Source organism: Pelobates fuscus, chromosome 8 (genome assembly GCF_036172605.1).
Source record: "Pelobates fuscus isolate aPelFus1 chromosome 8, aPelFus1.pri, whole genome shotgun sequence".
Lineage (NCBI taxonomy): Eukaryota > Metazoa > Chordata > Amphibia > Anura > Pelobatidae > Pelobates > Pelobates fuscus.
Window position 1 is genome coordinate 156,822,097 of NC_086324.1, and position 24,156 is coordinate 156,846,252.

General features: G+C 41.1%; 1 protein-coding gene and 1 long non-coding RNA gene across 2 annotated transcripts in view; both read left to right on the top strand.

Moving 5' to 3' along the window:
- LOC134571854 (uncharacterized) overlaps window positions 1–24,156 on the top strand; it is a 618,817-nt gene that overhangs the window by 29,453 nt on the left and 565,208 nt on the right. The gene's annotated exons all lie outside the window — the stretch shown is intronic.
- TBL3 (transducin beta like 3) lies at window positions 895–23,037 on the top strand. Its single transcript, XM_063430466.1, has 22 exons — window positions 895–1,000; window positions 3,113–3,164; window positions 3,839–3,934; window positions 4,035–4,082; window positions 4,900–5,041; window positions 6,089–6,173; window positions 6,708–6,878; window positions 8,359–8,434; window positions 8,530–8,626; window positions 9,411–9,619; window positions 9,703–9,844; window positions 12,682–12,740; window positions 12,940–13,046; window positions 13,137–13,287; window positions 14,287–14,517; window positions 17,887–17,957; window positions 18,031–18,187; window positions 18,282–18,340; window positions 18,986–19,089; window positions 20,347–20,418; window positions 21,635–21,793; window positions 22,397–23,037. Exons 1-22 carry the CDS (start codon window positions 969–971, stop codon window positions 22,564–22,566), a joined length of 2,490 nt encoding a protein of 829 aa, XP_063286536.1. The 5' UTR covers window positions 895–968; the 3' UTR covers window positions 22,567–23,037.

Below are 24,156 nucleotides of genomic sequence, written 5' to 3' on the forward strand. Positions count from 1 at the left end.
CTGGGTGCCAGGTCCCTCAGGTTTTAACCCTTCAGATGCAAACATAGCAGTTTCAGAGAAACTGCTATGTTTACATTTGGGGTTAAGACAGCATCTAGTGGCTGTCTTCCGGACATCGACTAGAGGCGCATCTGCGACGCTGGAGGCATATAATACCTCCATCACGCAGAGCGTCCATAGGAAAGCATTGTGAAATGCTTTCCTATGGACACTTTAAATGTGCGCTCGGCACTGCCGCGCATGCACATTCGGCTCCACTGACGTCAGCGGGGGAGGAGAGGTCACCAGCGCCGAGGGAGCCCGGCGCTGGAATAAGGTAAGCTGCGCCATGGGAGGGGGACCGTGAGGGTGGAGGCACCCTCAGGGCACTATAGTGTCAGGAAAACCGCTATATTTTCCTGACACTATAGTGATCCTTTAAGCAGAACAAGTATTCAGTCTGGTGGGAACATGGTTAAAGTCTGTATTCTTTTTCCAATTCAAAATATTGGTTCTGTCAGTGTTGATTGAGATTTTAGTACATCAGGCAATTCTAAATGAGAAAGTGACGTTTAATAATAATAATAATAATAATGTTATCAGGAATAATAATAATAAAAAAATCATTGCTATGACATAAATAAAAAGGCTATAAATTGATAGCATTTATCTTGCCATTAGTGATTAGGAGCTAGAAGCACTGCCATTGGGTTTTTCTATAGCTATTTCACAGGGCAGGTGAAGGATAATGTTTGTTTTATTAGCACACATAGTTTACAATTTCTGCCCTCTGGCTGATAACTGTATATGAACCAGTACAATACAATGTATACAGAGTCGGGTGTAGTAAGATGGCGGCCTGGTGGCATCGCTTCTAGTGTGTGACGTCAAATGCGGTGGCCGGAAGTGAGCAGAAGCTGCAGGAAACACATGGCTTGTGGCTCTCCGCGTGTGACTGGCACAGAGACCCTGACGGGTTAAAGATAAACATGGCGACGGCCGGTGTGCAGTTTAAAACCAAGTAAGAAAATTAACTTTCTGGGATTCCTGGGCTTTTCACATACAATAAAACCTTAACTCAATGTACTCCTGTTCACTGAATGCCAGGTTACTGGGGGAGGCATGTGCTATAAATTACATTATTACCCTACCTATGGCCACACATCCATTGGTCATTTGTTTATGCTGATTGGCAGTACAGGAAAAGTGCTACCTGAATGGGTTATTCACTAAATTGTGATTTACATGGAATTAAAGGATCACTCCAAGCACTATAACTACTACAGTTTGCTTTAGTGATTATGGTGCATGGGGTGTCTTGGCACTGTACCCCCCCTTCCTTCTCCACCCAACAATTTTGAACTGTTTGACATATCACCTGGTGTGCGGCGGGCAAAGCTCCGCTCCTCCTCTGTCGTTAAGCTTAGAGAAAATCTGGGGTTATTTCCTTGATTGCCTACTTTTTCCGAAAAAAAAGAAAACCACCAAATGCCTAGCACCCACTTGTGATCAAATGTAGCAATTTAAGAAAGAATTAGGACCGTGCTACTGTTATACAATGTCTACATATTTAAATGTAATTGGCAACTTTTGCCAGCTAAGCACTCCATCTGTCAGCTGTCATGCCCTCCTCTTAGCTGTGCCATTCAGTGATTGCTAGACCCACATTTTAGGTGGCATGATGAAGAATTCACTCTCTGTCAGATCCAATTTATCATATAAGGGGTTTTCATGTAGCAACGTGAATGCTGACCAATAGCATTCGTCTTTCCCCTTTTTGGCGTGGAATTTCTAGTTGAGTAATATTGGTCTTGATTTGATATTTTTAAATAAACTTTTTAAAAGATGTAATATTTTAAAAAGTGTTTAACCCCTTAAGGACACATGACGTGTGTGACACGTCATGATTCCCTTTTATTCCAGAAGTTTGGTCCTTAAGGGGTTAAAGCAGATTTGCCTCCGTCCCCCCTTCCCAAAAAAAATAAAACATTTTATGAAGATAAAATGCTCTTACAGACTGTGTTGGAAAGTCACTGAAATTCCAATGTAGTCAAAAAATATCATAAGACAAAGAAAAGACTGTTTTTGTCTTATGAATTTCTCGTACACATGACAAAAGGGAAGGGCTACCACTGTCAAACCATCAGCCATAAAAGGCTATCCCCCACCAAGCCACTGTGTTACTATCGAGGGTCTTTGCAAAATATAAAAAAGACCCCAGAATATTCCTGACACTAGAGTTTTCAAATTGCCATTTAAGTGGCTGGCTCCCCTCTCCTGCCTTTAAATTACGTAAAACTCACCTTTATTCCAGCACCGCGCCGGACTCGTAGTGGCTGGCTTCTCCCTGCTCCGCTTCCTGGCAGTGATAATCAAATTTGGCAATCTTGGCCAATTTAATGCTTTCCCCTAGGAAAGCATTGTGAAGTTATTGACCATGCGCGGTAAACGCCACACTGCACCAGTCAGCATTTCCTCATAGAGATGCATTGAATCAACACATCTCTATGAGGAATGTTCACCACCTCCATGCAGAGCGTGAAAACGTTAAACAGCAGTGCTGCAACCCAGGAAGCACCGCTAGTGGCTATCTGAGTGACTGCCTAGGCAGTTATACACTGCCTTTTCTCTGTAAGGGCAGTGTATACATTAAAAAAGCCTGCAAGATCATGCTATACACACCATAACAACTACAATAAGCTATAGTTCCCAAAACAACTTTAGCTGAAGCAGTTTTGCTGTATAGATCGTGCCCCTGCAGTCTCACTGCTCAATTCTAGGCCATTTAGGAGTTAAATCACTTTGTTTATAAACCCTAGTCACACCTCTCTGCATGTGACTTGCACAGCCTTCCTAAACACTTCCTGTAAAGTCATCTAATGTTTATCCTTCCTTTATTGCAAGTTTAATTTAGATTTTCTTATCCCCTGCTATGTTAATAGCTTGCTAGACCCTGCAAAAGCCACCTGTATGTGATTAAAGTTAAATTTTCAGAGAAAATTCGAAAGTGGCTTTGAATTTCCAACAATTCATATTTTAGTGTATACTCCTGTAAATCACATTTTAATGTAATGTGTTATATTACAGTGCTTTATTGGTATCTTATCACTTCTGTTATCCAATTTTTTTTTAGCTATGCTGTAACCCGAAAAATTGATGCTTTTTACAAAGGAGGAAAAATCCAGGTAAGTTGTACCAATATTTAAGCAGTTAACAAATATATCAAAGAAAAAAGTTTTTTTTGGCTTTTATTTGCACGTATTGGGGCTGATGTGTACTATAGTCATTGTTGCTGTCCAGGAGTAGTGGGAGTTTGAGAACAGGGCTTAAATTTTTATATTTCTTTTTGTGTTCTATAGCCATGTGTTCCCTATTAAGGGGAAATAGGTGTGTAGAAGTTTAGAAAATCCCTCTCCTCCTCTCCCCCTCTCCTTGACGTTGCAGGTGGGCTTATACTTGAATGGCCAGTGGAGTGATACTAAAAATACTCCAATTATTTAAATGTGCCCAGGGATTTGGGATAGCGCGCAGATACCCTTTTTCCTTTGATTTTTATTGTATGTATCGGAGCTGATGTTTACTATAGTAATTGCTACTGCCCAGAAGTAGTAAGAGCTTGAGCACAGGGCTTAAATTTGAATATATAAAAAATGATTTGTGGTCCAGTTTAGAGATGGACAAAAGAGCTACGAGTTTCTAGAACATGTGTAGTTTTCCATGTAAATATTGATAACGCACTCAAAGAATTTTGGAAATCAGTGATACATTTTTTCAATGAACAAATGCATATATTTATTATGTATTTTGAATTTATTAAACACAATTCTTATAATGGAATTTTTTTTTTTTTTGTTATCAGGTCAATAAAGATGGAACCTATTTGTTTTGCATCTGTGGAAATAAACTTAACATCCTGGACATTGCGACTGGAGCTGTTAGTTACACGATCGAACAGGTACAACGCTTGTGAGGAAGGATTGTTCCGCAATAAAGTTATGAAACTCGAGATCACCTTAATGAATTGCTAATATCATGCTTATTTTTCCTATTTGTAGGACGACCAAGAAGACATCACATCATTTGCACTAAGTCCAGATGATGAGGTACATTTATTTTCTTTCTTTTCAGAAAATAATTATATTTTGTTAATTTGTGTACCACCTTGTAATTTAGGCAGAACATAGAAATACAATTAATTGTAAATAAAAATGTAAATATTACATATATTTACAATTACACAAAATTATGATTTCATGGGTAGGTGAGAAAATTTGTTAGATTAAAATATTCATGGTCCAACCCCTGTACAAACTACCTTACAATAGTAAAATAATAATAATTAAAAAAAAAAAAAAAAAAAGCATGAAACGAAAAAAAAAACCCTTTTATAAAATAATTTCTCAGACAAATCCTCCTAGACCGCAAGACCGCTTATTTGAAAGACTAGTAATACTGCTTTCTTTACGAAAGAGGAGCCACATACTCTATTCTTAGTGCCTATTAGGGGGCTCTAAGGTCGCTTTTAGGGTGCAGAGCACCATATACGTCGCCTAGTAGACATGTGATTGCATTTCCTATGAGGGGTGTAGGACCCCTCGTTTAGAAGAAAATAGCCCTCCTCTTTCATATGGAGTGTGGTGTTTGTGTGCACGTGATTAGGGGCTTCTTTGGATGACACAGAGTAATTGTCTGCAGTGTAGGGGATAACAATTTAGCCCATATTTTTTACTGTATTCACAAAAAATGTAAAAAGAAAAAAGTTGCGAACATTAAGTGTCCTTCGGGGCTCTGCTTAGTGGCAGCAGATTTCTTAATCTGGTTATACTGTAGCCGACAAGATGTTAGTGGAACCAATGTAGCGGGTAAGATGCTCTCTCTTTCCTAAAAAGCCCTGCAGTGACATATTTCCTTTTAATGTAGATTCTGGTAACCGGCAGCCGTGCCCTTTTACTGAAGCAGTGGGAATGGAAAGACGGCAAGTGTTCCCGTACGTGGAAAGCCATCCACACGGCCCCAGTAGCCAGCATGACCTTTGATTCGACATCCACACTGCTGGCCACAGGTGAGTGAAGATAGCTTGGTTTTATACTACCAGATTAGAGGTTTATTCCAATGATAAAACAGTGTTAATAAAAAACAGTTTTTAGTTATAGTAACAATTGCTGGCATGTCCCCATCCTTCTCTGGTTACATCACTCACCCTCACTGCACGGCTAGGTGAGGATTTAGGAACCACGGGGAAGGAGGGAGGGGGGGATAGAGTTTGGGGCTATCTGTCATAAGTCATTCACCTGCATGCTATGCCTGCTGACAACGAATGCCAAATATGGATAGGTTTAGCATTAGTCCTGAAACACTCAAACATTTGACTTGTGGCCAGTCTTATGGTTGTGGTACAAATATCTCCATTCCGTCAGGCCTGGTAAACTGTCCCTCTGTATTAAGAAACAGTCTGCAAGGCGTCTTGGATCAGACTTGTGTGATCAAAACCAAATCATAAGTGGTTTTAAGGTAGTAATAACCTTCAATCTATATATCAAGTCTTATATCTAGCAACAGTTTTTATGGAAAAACAAATACCCACATCAAACTAAAAACTACATTTTCTTAATATAAAAAAAATATATATTTTTTTTAATTTTTTTATTTCACAGCTTCTACTTTCATTTTGCCTTATGTTGATTTATTCACTAAATACTAAAGTGTAGTAATTTAAAATTGGAATTTCTAAAATTAGCTGATCTGCGATTAGAGCCAAGTTAGAAACTTTTTACAAATCGGCTATTAAAGGTCAAATGGCCGAACCAGAAAAAAGTCTCTAAGTCGGCAATGCTTTCCATTCAGCTACTCTGGCCTTAAATTTTAAATTCACTGTGAATTCATCTTTAATTCTCACTTTAGTAAATAACTCTCTAAATTTTAAATTTGATTTTACATTAAACAATTCATTGTTCAGTGAGTAGACTTTACAGTTTGTGTTTTTTGTTGTTGTTGTTGATTTTTTGCCTCCGGGTCGAGTGAGGCCAACTCCTGTCTGTGGCGACAAGCTGTCTATCTCAATCTGGATTCTGACCTGTAACTCTATAAATTGCCTCTCTCAATTTTGCAGGAGGCTGCGACAGCACAATTAAGATCTGGGACGTCATCAAGCAGTACTGTACGCACAACTTGAAAGGATCCGCGGGGGTAGTGCAGTAAGAGACTTCAGATTTTCACTTTATAATCTTTTTAAATGAATGTATATAGGGCAGCGTTTCCCAAACCGTTCCTCAAGACTCGCCAACAGTCCAGATTTTGTCAATATCTCCACTGGAATAAAACAGGGAAATACATAAATCCTGGACTGTTGGTGGGCCATGAGGAGCATTGGTGCTCCATCCCCCTGCTGTTTAGAACACTCCAATAATGCTGTACCTGTCTTAGAGCAGTGTGGGAGCTTGTTCTTCTACAACAGCTGAGGGGCTATATTTCATTTACTAACCAGTCAGTTACGGAATTTCTAAACCAACTGTAAATCATAGGGTGAAAACTTTGTGTTCTATATTTTTTGTTATTTTGGCTTCAAATGTAAAATTCCGTTTCGCGTCTATAACAACAATTCACCATTTAGTAAATAAGCACGTGTGCACGTATGTGGTTCAAAACATTATTGTTTCTGCCTTTTTTTTGTGTAAATGTTTTTTTCAAATTCTTCTCTAACAACTGTCCCCTATTTGCCATCTCCGCAGTCTGGTCCAGTTTCACCCGGACATGTCTCGGCTTCAGCTCTTCTCATCCTCCATGGATTATAAGATACGGATTTGGGACCTAAAATCCAGCAAGTGCTTGAGCATCCTGGAAACACATTTCAGTGCGGTTACCTCCCTCTGCTTTTCACCCGATGGAGACACTATGATCAGGTGAAACACGCTCTTCGCTTTAACTAGGCTCTGTATAGACCTATTTATTGATCGACTTAACGAAGGAGCATTTTATAAGCAGCTATACTGGTTATTTAATGACATGTAGACAGAATAGCCCACCCTCCATCCTCCGCTAACAAAAATGTGTTTGTAGGTTGGAATCCCTGGTGTAACAATCCAGGATGTAGAAATCCCATCAGAAATGCCACAGCTACTTTGTTTTAATGCTCACATTCACATAGTATTGGCACCCAACCCCTTAATATCTCTAAAGGGGAACTATGGAGTATAAATGTCCTATTTCTACATTATAAAGATTATACATTAGAAAAGCAGAATATAATAATAATAATAAGCAAAAAATATATAACCGGAGTTCTGCAGCTGATCAAAGAAAGGCAAAAATCCCAGTTTGAAGCCCTTTTCAATTAGGAAATATAGTTAATAATTCCAAACTGACAATTCGATATCACCTTTAATCAACAAGCTGTTCTCTCACATATTAAACTACTCAAAACACCGTATCTGGGTTGTAGTGGTTATAGTAATCGGAGTGCTCCTTTAACGGTTATATTGTTGAATATTCTGTATTTTGTTGTTCCCCCTACTCCTCCCCAGCCCTTAAAAACAAAAATCATTCAGACCATTTTTACACATATCGACCCAATCTGATAAAATCAGCTCTGTAGGCATAACATTCTACATCTGTATCTTTCTTACTGTACAGTTAGTACCTGCCAGCTTATAGTGTTCCACGTCCCAGTGTAGAATGTTGCTGTTATATAAGTAATGACTATAATTAGCAATAGAAACAAAGTAATCCCAAGGCTTCGCAACATTTTTTGCCTTTTATCGAGGTTTTCTGAATCCTTATTATATGTTTATTTCTCTTACATTCTTTAGATAGCAGGTCATCCTCTTGTTGTGACATCTGAGTGTGTAGGGTTTTTAGTCCAAATTGCAAAATGCTGGGAATAAGGATACAAAAATTACACCCACATTTGCTATTCTTCTAGTTTTTAAAAAATAGGAGTGCTGTTAGCTGTTTTAAGGTAATGAATTAATGAATGAGTTGGAGCAAAAATTGTAAAAGAGCAAAACATGTAATGGTGTAGAATGGCTATTTATACATGGAGAGAGAACTCTAAACTGAGTCAGACCAACTCCGATGTTTCAGAGTCGTCTGCGGGCTTAGTTAAACTCAGCCCAATATTTACACAGACGATAGTACAGATCCATATGATGCATTCACACATGGGATCCAGATGGAATGGGAATGTGTTTGCTAATGAACTTAAGGTTGATGGAGCCTAAACGTGTCTGTTAAGCATATGCGCTGGCCAAACACAAAAGCATTTTCTCTCCATGTATGTCAATAATAAATTTGTCAGTGAAATTTACAGCATTTGGTAAACAGGGGTTTCTACGTCACGGTGTACTCTTTCATGACCAGATTTTTATTTTACATGACTTACAGTTCAGGTCGTGATAAAATTTGTGCTGTATGGGATCTGAATACCAAAAGCACGAAGAGGACCGTGCCAGTGTACGAGGTGAGGCCACTGACATGTGCAGCTACGGATGGACCAACGTGTTGTGGAGGAAGTATTCAGATCATATTTATACTGTTTCCTTTTTTCTTGCGTAGAGCGTTGAGGCTGTTGTCCTTCTCCCTAACACTCCTGGCATAATAGGAGGAGAAACGAGTACAGAGTCGGTCCTTTTCCTTACGGCTGGCAGTAAAGGTTCGTGTACACCGCAAAGCTCTAAAGTATATGGACAGTTTTGCTACTAGACATGATTGATGTATAAAAGTAGGATGTAACAGGGGTAATTATTGTGATTGTTAGTCTGTTCGAAAGCAAGAGGTTTGTTTTTTCTTGTTATGGCTAATGTCTTATTAAAGCAGCACTGTCACCGTCGGGGGATTCGTAAAGATCTCCAACAGTGGCATCTGTTGGCCAGGTGGGGCAGACAAAGGTGAGTTTTATTCACCTGAATCTGTCCCTCGCGGGCACTGTCATTCTCTTTCAGCAGATCCTCTATAGCACCTGATGCTTCAGCTACCATTAGCGGACGTCACAGCTGTACTCTCGTGCATGCGCGAGAGTACAGCATTGAGGTCTTATGAAGGGCTCTACAAATCCACGTGATCCTCCACAGACAGAGCTGAATCCCTGCAGCCGTCACTTGTGACATTTCTTAATGCCAGTAGCTCCGCCCAATATCTAGAAGGGTCAAGTGGAGGAAATGTACTGAGACAAAGTAGTAAAAAAATTCAGTGAAATTCCAACACAGTCAATATATGTATGTTATATAGATTCTATCTTTATGAAATGCTAATTTTTCAGGGGGGTGACAGTGTCGCTTTAAAAGAACACTCCAAGCATCTCCTGTGAAAATAGGTGGATGTCACCCACAGACTCTTTCCACCATAACTCCTACAATAAACTGTAGAGTGTCTCTTTAATTTCCAACTTTATTTGTAGAGTTGGGTAGTTTGCTAACTTGCTGAGTTTCTCTTCACAGGTATACTAAGGGTGTGGAATGCCTCCTCGGCAAAGTGTGTGCACAGTCAGACGTTGCCTCATTCCACAACCAAAGTCTCGGACGAAGAGGCCAACGAACACAGCCTGACGCATTGTCTTCTCCTCCCTGATCAGCGGCAAGTCATCACAGTTACCGTTGAACACAACATCCAGATGTACGATCTTCAGAATTTAGAGCTGAAAAAGCAGGTCAGGCTCCAGATTCATAGAAACCCCAATGTATCCCAAACCCCTCCCACCAGACTTGCAATTCACGTACTCTCTGTGTCCAGTTTGTAGGCTACAACGACGAGGTCCTGGACGTGAAATTCTTGGGTCCTTCTGATTCTCACATAGTGCTGGCTACCAACAGCCCCCAAATAAAAGTGTTTGAGCTGGCAACGTCTAACTGCCAGATACTGCATGGGCACACAGGTAAGCTTTGCTACTTTCCTTTTGGTTTACTCTCACCATGTTCCACCAGGTTTTGCTGGTTAATAACACAGCTGCAAACAAAGAGTGTTCCCTTTCAGCACTTTTCACAAGCAGTTCGTATACCGATCCCATCAGTGAAATAAAATCTCAAGAGGCTCTATTAGTGAGTAACTACAAACTGAAGCGTGTGGTTCTTAACTGGTTGTTCTAAGCAAATTAATGAATGAATGTGTTAAAGCAAAAATTATAAAAATGCTAAACATGTAATAGTGTAGAATGGTTATTTGTACATGCGCAGAAAACACTAAACCGAGTCAGACCAACTCACATGTTTCAGAGTCATGTGCGGGCTCAGATAAACGCAGCCCAATATTAACACAGAAGAAAGTACACATCCGTATGATGCATTCACACATGGGAACCAACAGGAATGTGACTGTGTTTAGTGATAATGCTTAGAGGGAACATCTATCAAAAATATTTCCCTCATGGCATTTCAAATGTGGCTTACTGGACTAAAGCTATTTTCTTGGGGTTTAAAACAAATCACAAATGGAGGCGGAGCTTACCAACCATCCTGCGCGGTCGCCATCTCTGCTAGCTCCCTCACAGCTTGTACAATCCAGCGTGATATCTCGCTAACCCGCATCCATCCAGCTACTCGACCGGCTCCAACATAACCCCGAGTGCTACAGGAACAAATTGATGCCTTTCTTTCAGGCGCTGAAGCAGCCTGGACGGAGGTGCAAGACAGGGGCCTACCAGGCATCACCAATAATAGGCCTTGAGGCCCTACTTGGCGGACCGGGAAAGGCGCAAACCGCTGCGGAGCAACATCTGCCTGGCACTCCGGCCGACACGCCAAACATGAGCTGCCGCACGCATAAAGCTACAGCCCTCACACCCAGTAGGGATATTGGCGAAATGCTGAAACAACCGGCGCAAACTGCCCTTGCGGAAACGGAACCGTTGACAACCGCATTGAGACAAGCAGGAATACCCTACAGATGGGGGCACACTGTCTCTCTCTCTTAGTGCACCGTGAAGGGACTGCCCTCTCTCTTACAGCCATATCAGGGGCTTCTGCCTTCTTCGAGGCAATGGGACTACCTTCACCACAACCACTGTCACAAGCGGGCAATGAAGAACCAAGAGAATCCGACAGCACCACCCCTATGGACTGGTGTAGACGCCAACGATCCGACCCAGTCACCTAAATAACCTGGGGACAGCACTGCCCACACAATACCGCTCAAGACGGCCTGATGGCGCAAACGCTGTGCTAATGTTATGATTTTAATTTTTCTCTTTTCTTTGTTTGTTTATTGCTGTTGAAAACCACTACCTATGCTTTACAACCATCTTACCAAGTTCACAGGCACGGTAACGACCTATGACCTAGAGCAGGCATAGGCAACCTTCGGCACTCCAGATGTTTTGGAATACACCCCCCATGATGCTTTGCCAGCATTATGGGTGTAAGAGCATTTTGGGGTATGTACCGAAGGGTATGCGGAAGGTTGCCTTCCCCTGACCTAGAGCAATAAGCGGGAAACACTGCAGCATCAAGCTGCGACAATCTAAACCACCATGACCACAGATCACAAGCTTCATTGGGCGAGATGGTGCTTGCCTACCCACCCCCTAGATTAGGGGTAACCACAAGGATGCCTATTCTTTCACTCTCGATGAGGCTTATAGCTCTCTACCCACCATATTAACACATGATTAGAAGGCTCCATAGCCATAAGGCACAAACAGTGTTGGCATCCTGAACTCCCACGTGTTTCAGTAAGCCACATAACTCGCACTATGCATTCGAACTCGCCCTCACTGGAACACCCACAAATCCTGTCAAACTCCAGCATGGTTAAAACCCTCTCACACGACCCACACTAATCCTGGGTTTGCAAACTCACCTGTCCTTAGTTACCAGAAAAAAGTGCTTCAACTAATCGATAGTTGTCATACATGCCTGCCAAGTTTAAGTTTTCTGTGCACAAACCACCTGAATGTATTCTCCTGATATCTTGTATGTTTGCTTTGCGTATTATAACTATGCACGAAAAATAAAGAATTTAAAAACAAAAAAACAAATCACAAATACTCCCTAGTACGGTGCCAGGGGGGGGGGGGGGGGGGGGGGAATGACTAGTCCAACCAGAGTAATGTAGGTTTTACATATCTTACTAACATTCTAGATTTTATATTATTTACTAGCCACAGTGTAGGAATCACAATCTGGCCTATTCATAGTGCTGTTTGATTTTTTTTTTTTTTTTTTTTTTTTACCACTTGTGTTACAATTTCTTGATTTCATTACCAGCTTCCCCCAGGAGGTGTCACTGTTTCTACTTTTATTTCAGATTTGTGCAATGTATGTCAAAGAAATCTGCCCGATAGATCGTAAATCACTTACTTAAAAAACTGTTTTTTATCTTGCTGCACTTAAACCTAGTATTAAGTACTTTTTTTATTTTTTATTTAAGGGGATGAGCAGCAAATTTTTTATTTTATTTTTTTTTAAACCGACTTTATAGAATTTTAATAAAAAATAGACAAAAAATGGGCTGTATATATTTGGAATTATTGGGATTGGATATGAGAGGCAGGGGGAAATTTATGGCAGTATAAGGAGGACTGGGTTATTAGAGGCAATAGGGGTGACAGAGCAGGAGAAATAATTTTAAAGTAGAGTACCCAGAACGCTGCTTCTCTCTCTGTTTAGAAAAGTTGCTTTTAAAATAGAGCTTTGTGAAGGAGACTCGCACATCTGTGCCAGTATTTAAAGTCCAAAGAGCCAGTGCACTAAAACCTTGATGATTTCTGTGTTTCAGAGACTGTTCTCGCCCTGGACATTTTTAAGAAAGCCCTCGTGTTTGCTAGCTGCTCCAAGGTACGTTTAATTTTATACAGTCAACATCCATTTGGCGGCTTTTAAATTATTTAATGCAACCTTTTTATTTTTCTTTCCTTTCACGTTCATGAGTAGATGTGTCTATAGTTTATGTATGGAGCGAGTTACTCACCTCTGAGACTACAGTGCTGATGGTCGAACTGAAGGGGCTAAATTATTTTCTTTAACTATGTTACAGGACAGGACCGTTAGAATTTGGCAAATGGATAAGGTGACCGGAACGGTGTCATGTGTGGCACAGGGCAGTGGTCACACAAACGGAGTGGGTGCAATCTCATGTTCCAGGTAAAAAGCCCATACCTTGATAGCTCTGTAGAATCAGAACTAACAACTGTGGTCCTCTATACATACTAAGCTCAGTATTTCCCTCTGCAGGTTGAAGCAGTCCTTCATAGTAAGTGGCAGTCAAGATTTCACTATGAAGCTGTGGAAACTCCCAGAATCCATTTCGTCTAAGAAAACGGATGCCGATCTCTCTGGGTCTGAAGTGTTGCATGCCAGTTTTACTGAGAAAGCTCATGACAAGGTGAGAAGCTAAAGATACTCAGACTGAAACACACGGTGTCCATAAAGGGCAATATTCACTTCTCTGGATATTACATAATTGAATAAAACTTTGATAATTAATGTGTTAATTTAACTAAGGCCGTTTTAAAGGGATTCTATAGTGTAAGGAATACAAAGTTGTATTCCTTACACTATTGTTCCCTCTGCTCCTCCCTGGCACAGTAAGGATTAAAAAAACCCTGTGTTTACTCATCCGCTACCAGCGCCGTTGTCCCTCTGCGCTGGGTTGGCACCCCCCACCTCAAGACGTCATCTGGTGGAGGAGCCTAATTATGCGGACGTCTAGCGTCAGGTGCCTAAAAGTCTGTTGGGATTCAGGAGGCAGTCTTAGTCTTGCAATGTAATCATTGCAGGGACACTGCAACCAGACCACTTCAATGACATGAAGTGGTCTGGGTGCTTAAAGTATCCCTTTAAAGATTTAGCGAATGTCATCACACTCCAGCTCAGTCAGGGCATACATTGTTTCATTTCTCCTTTTCTCTGTAAGCTTTCTCTATGCTGACTAAGTGCAAAGGGCGCAGCTTCTAACAATGATGGCAATGAAAAGTTGCAGGTTAAAGAGATGTGGATTTCTACATATAATTTTATGTTTTATTTCTATCTTTATTAAGTATACGGATAAGTAAACATAGTATTAAAAGTTCTAGAAAGTGACAATTGCCTTTTAAGCCAGTGGTTTCTTTCCATGTGGGTCTCGCAACCTGCTTGGTAAAAGTCTGATCTTTGGAATCTGTCTAAGTCGGGTTTGTGATTAAACATGTTGTTTATCGTGTAATATGCTACAGTGAGGGCGGCAGCCGTTTTCGTCTTTTGTAGATGCCCTGTTTTTGGCAGAAAGCTGTAACTGAAGTCTGTCTTGATATCCATGTAGAATTCCACGGAGAGTCTGTAGAAGTGCAGGTTTTATTGCTGTATGTGAGGTCTGATTACACCTCTCCTCTGCTGTCTTTTTCAGGACATTAACAGCATTGCGATATCACCAAATGACAAGCTGGTAGCTTCAGGATCTCAGGACCGGACCGCCAAGCTGTGGTCAGCCGCTGACTTCTCCCTCCTGGGTGTCTTCAAAGGACACAAGAGAGGTATCTGGTGTGTGCAGTTTTCACCTGCTGACCAAGTTCTGGCCACGTCATCAGCAGACGGATCCCTTAAACTGTGGGGCCTCCAGGATTTTAGCTGTTTGAAGGTAATTTCCCATTTTATCGAGTTCAGTTCAGAGTCAGAGGAAAGGCATATGTGGTGTAATACGTGTTGCATTTATACAGTTTATCTTCGTAAGTAAGCAGCCATATCTTAGTGTTAGGGTGCAATACAATATAGCATCAGTAACTAATTAGTAACTTTTTTTTTTAGTAAAATAATTACATGAGCTGTTGATGCATTTAATTTTTTTTTTTTTTTTTTGGTGAATTTTTAATTCTAAAGAGAAAGTGTATAAAAGAGAAATACAAAGCAGGTCTCCAAACAAATGCAGAACATACAGCGAAACATGCGGGTTTGAAAATAAATGCATATAATAACATACAGCGAAACACACAGGTTTGAAAACAAATGCATAAAATAACATACAGCGAGACACGCAGGTCACAAAATAAATGTATAAAATAACATACAGCAAGACACGCAGGTCTCTGCATTTTTGGGATAAAGGGTACAGCACAGAAAACTCAGTGCAGGTTTCAGCAAAATGTGGACATTTTTAGACCCTTATTAGTCAATTATTATTCCATCCAAGAAAATGTAAACAGAAAAGAAATGTTAAAAATAAAGGGGAGGGGGGGGAGCAGGGTGCCAATATTAATAATCTAATGCTATCAGAAAGTCTAGACTTTCCATAAGACTTGGCCCCTTTAAAAGCATGAAAAACTCTCCTAATTTCTAGTGCCGGGCAGGTCCACCAGTGCTTGCTCAGCCCCCCCTTGGTGACATCAGAGTTGCCGATATTTAGCCAATCCAATGCTTTACCATGGGAAAAGCATGGATTGGCTAAAATCGGCAAGGGGCGGAGCCAAACACCATTTTGGCCAAACAGCACCTCCTCATTGAGATGCATTGAATCAATGCATCTCTATGAGGAAATTCAGCGTCCCCATGCAGAGCGTGCAGACGCTGAACGGCAGTGCTGCCTACTGTGCAGCCCTGAGCCAGGAAGCCCCTCCAGTGGCCATCTAAGGAGTGGCCACTTGGAGGTGTCCCTAGGGGGCAATGTAAACAATGTCTTTCCTCTGAAAAGGCAGTGTTTATAAGAAAATGCCTGAAGGCTGTGATTATACTCACTAGAACAATTACATTAAGCTGTAGTTGTTCTAGTGACTATAGTGTCCCTTTAACTCATTTATGGTAGTTGCAAAAAAAAAAAAAGACACATTTGTACGAATGCATACGCTTACAGGGAGCTGCCATCTTGCTTTTGTAATATACCTCACAGGGCCGCCATCAGGGCATGACAACCATAACGGTTGTCATGGGCCCGGCGGTCCTGGGGGGGCCCAGACTGCTCAGGGAGTCCCGGGCCCCACATTTCATTTGTGCTCATATAGATAGCGATTATATGTTCACCTCGGGCCCCGGCTACCTGTAGAATGCAGACGGGGACCAGCCAGCACCATCTTAACTCTCCAGCTGCTCCTGCCTGTAACTCTCGCGAGCTCCGCGGCCGGCAGAGCGTTGTCACGGGTTACCATGGCAACGCTCCGCGCGGCAAACAGAACAGCTCGCGAGAGTTACAGGCAGGAGCTGCTGGAGAGTTAAGATGGTGCTGGCTGGTCCCCGTCTGAGTTCGACAGCGGCTGGCACCCTCTACCAGACCACCGGACCACCAGGGATGCGATCTCCCCCCTCCCTGGCCAGGTAAGAAGCAGGGAGGGCAGAATAAAATGTCAATGCAGCTAAAAAAGCTCCCCTCTCACCCCCCACCCCCCCTATGCAGCCCCCTATTTTACATACAGCCCCCACATTTACACACACTAAAACCACAGCATACACACACTGCATACACATACACACACTAAAACCACAGCATACATATACACACACTAAAACCACAGCATACACACACTGCATACACATACACACACTAAAACCACAGCATACACACACTGCATACACATACACACACTAAAACCACAGCATACACACACTGCATACACATACACACACTTAAACCACAGCATACACACACTGCATACACATACACACACTAAAACCACAGCATACACACACTAAAACCACAGCATACACACACTAAAACCACAACATACACACACTGCATACACACACTAAAACCACAGCATACACACACTAAAACCACAGCACACACACACTGCATACACACACTAAAACCACAGCATACACACACTAAAACCACAACATACACACACTGCATACACACACTAAAACCACAACATACACACACTGCATACACACACTAAAACCACAACATACACACACTGCATACACACACTAAAACCACAACATACACACTGCATACACACACTAAAACCACAACACAAACACGCACTGCGTACACACACTAAAACCACAACACAAACACGCACTGCGTTCACCATACACACACTGAAACCACAACACAAACACGCACTGCGTTCACCATACACACACTGAAACCACAACACAAACACGCACTGCGTTCACCATGCACACACTAAATCCACAACACAAACGCACACTGCATTCACCATGAACACACTAAAACCACAACACAAACACACACTGCATTCACCATGAACACACTAAAACCACAACACAAACACACACTGTATTCACCATACACACACTAAAACCACAACACAAACACGCACTGCATTCACCATACACACACTAAAACTACAACACAAAAACGCACTGCATTCACCATACACACACTAAAACTACAACACAAACACGCACTGCATTCACCATACACACACTAAAACTACAACACACACACATTATTCACCATACACACACTAAAACCACAACACAAACATGCACTGCATTCACCATACACACACTAAAACCACAACACAAGCACGCACTGCATTCACCATACACACACTAAAACCACAACACAAACACTCTGCATTCACCACACAAACACACACTTTATCTAAAACACACAAAACTACATTCATTATACAAATGTGCAATCTGTATCCATTTTACACACCACACAGGTCATCCTTGTGGGTGGACTCAGAATGGGCCCTCGGGGGCGGGCCCAGGGGGCCCACACTTTGAACTGTGTCAGGGGCCCCGAAATTTCTGATGGCAGCCCTGATACCTCATGTGAGGTAATCGCATATACGGAATGAATATCTATTGTACCCAAAGTCGCATAAAATGGATTAAACGTTATTACTAACTTGCAGTATAGAAAAACAAGATGGCTTCCTCTGTCTTATTTTCCTGTTTACTTATTTGTGACAGGCAGATATATAATGGGCACTTTCATAAAACAGTTGAACGCCATCATGGAATTTGTCTTTGATAGCTTACATTAAAAAAAACAAAAAAAAACCTCAAGAAAATCAGTCTTTTTTATTTTTTTTTGCAGACATTTGAGGGCCACGATGCATCTGTACTGAAGGTGATATTTGTGAGCCGTGGCACCCAGTTACTCACAAGGTAATTATTAAACCGTGTACTTGAGCTCATTATTTGGTGTGTGGGTTTTGTGGTTAACAGTGTTTTTCTGCAGTGGCTCCGATGGTCTGCTAAAACTCTGGACGATAAAAACCAATGAGTGCGTTAAGACTTTGGACGCACATGAGGATAAGGTATGGGGCCTGCACAGCAACCGGCAAGATGATACCATAGTAACTGGGTCTGCAGACTCTGTTATTATGCTGTGGAAGGTGAGAACAGCTAATTAATCCATCCCAATGTCTGCTTTGCGCTCTGTAATTGCGATTTACTCAGCCGCAGATCTAACGGTTGCTTACTTTGCAGGATGTCACAGAAATCGAGCTGGCTGAGGAGCAGACTAAGCAGGAGGAAGAGATCCTGAAGTAAGTAGATCCTGTGTGCTTAATATACTGATGTTGAGGGGATTCTCAAATTCTGGGAAAAAAAAAAGAATTTCCTCAAAAATCTAAAATAAAAATCGAAGAATCTCCATATAGCCAGGGATAAATCATAGAGACACACATATATATATATATATATATATATATTCAATCGAAAATATTAACTCCCCACCTCTACTATTCACCCTGGAGAGAAAGAATATCCTAGAGTTCCGTTGGCTCTCTAGAGCCAAGCTCATTGGCTGAGATTGTCCTCTCAGGAAATCGAATGGAATTTTTGCTTAGGAACTTCTGACTCTCTGGTATTAATAGAGGAGGCAGGGAGCGGCTTCTGAATGACCTCTGTTAAGTCATACTGTTCAAAAGATGGTTTGGCTACTTACAAATGGTGCACAGGGGCACTCTTGGCATCATAAGCACTAAGCGGCTGTAGTTGTTATGGTGCATGGCGGTACCAACATACTCAGCAATGTTGGATAGTGGGTTGACAAGACACACAACACTGTTTGCACAGGTGCACCTTTAGCCCTTTTACCATTTTATACACAGAGCAATTTGTCTTCTCTGCTCTTGCTTTAAACTGATTTGGTTTGTGGTCTCACATTTATGTTTGTTGATTGTTTTTAGGGAGCAAGAACTTTCAAATCTTCTACATGAGAAGAGATTTCTGAAAGCCCTCGGGCTTGCCATCTCCTTAGATAAACCGCACACAGTACTTACAGTCATAAAAGGTGAGTGCTTACCATTTCATGCTTTCGTTTCATTGACTTCTCTAACAGGCTTAATTACTAAAGTGAGAATTCGAAGTCAGTTTCTATTTTAAGGTCAAATAGGCGAACTGGAAACATTCTCAGCTATGCTTTCAATTTGGCTGCACTGGCCTTATTTCACTTTGGGTTGCCCATTGCCCAAACACAAAAAAAAAAAAAAAGACTCTTTAGTTTGTGTCTCAAATAAAAACATGCATGAATTTAATTATGCATTTTTTCATTGGGCTATATATAAAAACAGCTGGCAAGAGCTGCAGATTCCTCCGAACCCCGCCCAGACTTTGTGGCTGTCCAATCACAGACTTCCCAATGCAGCTCAATGAGAAGACTTTGCAAGAAAGGTGCTCTGTGCAATTGCCGCCTCTTGAGTTTAGATCCACTGAACTAACCAAACCAGGAAGTAACAGGACCGGTTAGCTGATTGACAGCCAAGGGATGTAACAAGGTTTATTTATAAAAGTGTAAATTTCTATTGTAATTTTTTTTTTTAAATCTTTTAATTTCTATTGTAATTTGCACTTTTTGTAAAATAAAAAAAGAGGACTCTCTCTACACACATAAATCATTTAAGCAAACTAAAGTGATTTATATAGTCCCTTTAAGTAGTTATCTGTTCAGATTGTTTATCCTCCAACCTTCTGTGCTTTGTGAACGACATATGTTCTCACATTCATTCATAACATGCGTCATCGTTTCCCTCTCTTCCCGCCTCCATTTCCTCTTTGAGTTATAATGCTGGGTCTGACAATGTGATGGTAGATTGCACTAAGGCAGTGCAAGAGAAAAGAGAGCTGTGGCTCATCAACACATTACTGTTGATTCTTAACATTTTATAGAATTTTTTTTTTGATACTTTTTAGATCTTTCTCACTTGGGCAGGAGCAGATTGGCCACTAAATGCATCTGTTTCTAATTGTTCAGATGAGACACTTTTGGCATCCTACATTAAAGTTTATTTGGTAATCTATGAATGTATGGTGAGATAATTTAATAAAGTTGCAAAATGTGGGCTGAATTCCCAAGTTGGAAAAACACAGCAGCTCTGGCCTTGATTTTCATGTTGCCATCTTCCCACAACTCAGCATTCTGTTAATAAACTCCCTGGTTTGGAAGGAAACTGTGTCTGGAATGCTGCAATGTGACCTCTCTGCACATTACTTAAACTGACATGACTTCGATATACTGTGTGCACAATTGTTTTTTTTTCCTGTTTTAAAGCTGTCTTACGTGAGCCACAAGGGAAAGACGACCTGGAAAACACCATTTTGAGATTGCGCCAAGATCAGAGAGGTATGCAATGTCCTTTACATAACAGGATGAGCAGGTTCTATCTGCAGGGAGGCTGCACGTCTGCTTTATACATTGTGCAAAGTTCCAGTGACCCACTTTCAGTTTGTAGCACAGTACCCGCAGTTACTGAGCTAGCCTGGCCTTAAGCAAGGCTTCCACTTTTAAAGGTTATGATCTGTTTGTTTTTTGCATTTATTGTCCAACTGGCCACACGCTGAGCGGCTCTGACCAAACATAAAAATCATTGCAAGCTTGTAAATCCAGATTTAGAAAAGCACATGCCAAGATACGTACAAAGATGTATGTACATAATGTGGGCATTCCATGTCACTGGTAATGGTAAATTAATAGCAGGGATAGAAAGACACACCAAAAAAAATTTATAAAAAAAAAATAGATTTCTTTATGAGCATAGAAAATACCTCCTGGCATACATTGATTAGCCACAACATTAAAAGCACTGGCAGGTGAATTGAATAACATTGATTATATCGTTTTAATGGCACCTGTCAATGGGTGGGATATATTAGGCAGCCACTGAACAAACCGTTCTTGATCTGAGTGAGTGACTTTGACAAGGGCCAAATAGTGATGGCTAGACGACTAGGTCTGAGAATCTCCAACATGGCAAGTCTTGTGGGGGTGGTCCTAGTATGTAGTGATGAGTACCTACTGAAAATGGTACAAGGAAAAACTGGTGAGCTTGCATCCGGATCATGGTTGCCCAAGGCTCATTGATGCAAGTGGGGAACGAAGGCTAGCCTGTCTAGTCCGATCACACAGAAGAGGTGCTGTAGCTTAAATTGTTGAAAACCTTAATGCTGGGCACAGTGCACTGCAGTTTGCCGAGTATGGGGCTGCATAGCCATAAACTGGTCAGAGTGCCTTTAATGGGGGCATGAGCATCAGAACTGGACCATGGAGAAATGCAATAAGGTTTCTGCTAATGTCTTGGTGCCAGATACCATAGGACACGTTAACAGGTCTTGTGGGGTCCATGACTCGATGCATCAGCGCTGGTTTGGCAGCATGAGAGGGTCTACACAATATCAGGCTGGAGGTTTTAAGATTGTGGCTGATCAGTGTTTATACTGTAAACTTATTTATGCTCTAGATTTTAAATTGTGAAATAAATGTTGATCGTTCTATATGTTTTCGGTATATTCTTGTCCTATCTGCACACATACATTTGACTCCTTCCCCACCCTTTTGGCAGAGTCCATTCTCAAGTACTGCTGCGTGTGGAACACAAACTCTCGCAACTGTCATGAGGCTCAGTCAGTGCTGAATGTCCTTCTAACCCACGAGTCACCGGATGTACTCCTGCAGTACAGCGGCATTCGAGGCAACGTTGAATCCCTCATACCCTACACTGGTGAGTTAAACAGCACTGGTCAGTGGGAAAGGCTGACCCGTGTAATAAAGATGAAAATATAAGGTTTAGGGACCTGGAACATTAATATATATATATATCTTAGTTGTATGAGTTCCAGGTATTGAGGGCTGTGATGTATTGATCATAACTGTAGAACATGCTCTCTACTCTCAAATGTCAGATTTGAATATAAATATGTTCTGCCTTACCCCTTTGTTTACAGATTTACGGAGTTATTTACTAAACTGAGTATTCAAAGGCCAGAGTAGCCAAACTGAGAAACAGATGTCTTGGAGAATTTTTCCAGTTTGGCTATTTTGACCTTAAATTTACTTTGAATTCTCACTGTAGTGAATAACTCTGTTCGTTTGTTCCTTCCTATAGAGCATGGTAGCAGAAGCCATATTAGAGATGACTGTTCTATAAGTTCTGGCTTCAATCCCCCCAAAATTCCATTCTCAGAATTTGCTGCAAATCCGCCTGCCTTAGAACACTCCGAAATGGCTGAGCTCAAGTTTTTAAAAAGCAGGAATATTGTTCAAACCTGTGCTGTTTCTCTCCTACGTAAACAACTATACTGATCTAATCTTCTTCATTGCTCAGAGCGACACCTGCAGAGAATGGGACGGTTACTACAATCCTCCATGTTTGTGGATTTCATGTGGCAACACATGAGACTGAAAGACTTACCAGAGCACGAAGAAAAGAGTCCAGTATCATTTCCTACAAGTGCTGATCAAACTGCGGCAAAGCAAGTGAGCACCACAACATAAGGGCTTGAGGCTTACAACATACTGTATTGAGCAGGCATATCCTGGAGAGGAAGCCATTCTCTGCGCACCCCAACTGCGTGTATGGATCAAATCTGCTGATTTGTATGGACGGCTCGTTCATTATGTACGTGATCCACTGGCTACCTGTACACACTGACCACCAGTACTACTGTGCTTTGTCCTTTTACTGGATATTGTGTTGAGATATCCGGATATATACTTTTGGTTTTAAAAACTAATTTTATCTAACAAAGGATGGTAATAATAACTTGGGGGCCTTTCACAAGCAATAGCAAATAAATGACGTCCAGCCTGTGTTAAAGTCTTGCACTATGGCGGATTAAAAGGCTCGCCATCTCATGTTTTGCTCTGTTCTTCATACAATGAGTGGCTGTTAAAGTTCATCTTCTTAATGGTGCCTTTAAAATTATTTTATGAAGTGTCGTTGTACTTGGCATGACATCAATTCTAAGACCGTTTCATTTTTTTTTATATATATATATATAATATTTTATCGATTGGGATTTACGCCAGTAGGGAGCCATATTTACTTTAAGAGCCCCGCACTCTATTTTTCCATCAGGAACATTCCACTTACAGATTCAGACCGGTGACCCACTGATAAATTCTGGGAATGGTTGCACCCATGGTGAGAGAGATTTATCAAGGTTTTGTGATCTGGAAAGCAATGCAAGCTTGTAAAAGTGTTGCAGTTACCACAAAGAAACAACGGGATTTGTGATCACTCCAATTTTACAGCTTTGCACATTTTTACAGATCACACACAGAACTTGAATACATTTCCATAAATGTGCCGACCGTTCGCTCGCTATCAAATAGTAAAATAGGGAAGAGCACTAACCAGATTAGTTTAGTTTATACAGCTTTATTCGGAGGGTGCAAGGACTCCAGCCACTGCTAAACCAGTTGTAAGTCCAATAAAAAGGGATGATCCCACCACTCCTTATAAATCAGACATATACTTTGCTGTACATGGTTTGCAAATAAAGGGATATTAATTGATAAGAAGTGCTGGACATCTGTTCGTTCACTATGACTGAAAAGCTTTTGGTTGTTTTTGGGAACCGGAGATTCTGTTTCCTACATCCAAGCTCACCATTTCATCCTACATCCAAGCTCACCATTTCATCCTACATCCAAGCTCACCATTTCATGTCTGTGGGACATGTTCATTACAATAATAAAAAAAAACAAAAGAAAAAACTGTTAAATGTCTGGCTTGATACTGACCTGGTATCTGTTGTATAGATTTCACCCTCACAAAATTAAACTTGTTTGTTTTTTATGTTCTATGGCTTTGGTAATCCTGTTTTCTTGTATCCAAGGAGAACCGCACTCAGAGCAATTACATGTCACCAAATAGCCCGCAAGCCTAGAGCCAAACTATAATACTTTTTTCATTTGTGCAATTACGTCCATTAATTCTGTTTCACCCCAAGGGCCATTGTGATGGAGGATGAGTTGGCAGATACTTTTTGATTTAATGGTATTTTGTTTTTTTCTTCCTGATGGGGGTTATATAGGGATCATACACTGCAATTTTCAATTCCACTATCAAGGCAAAATCCT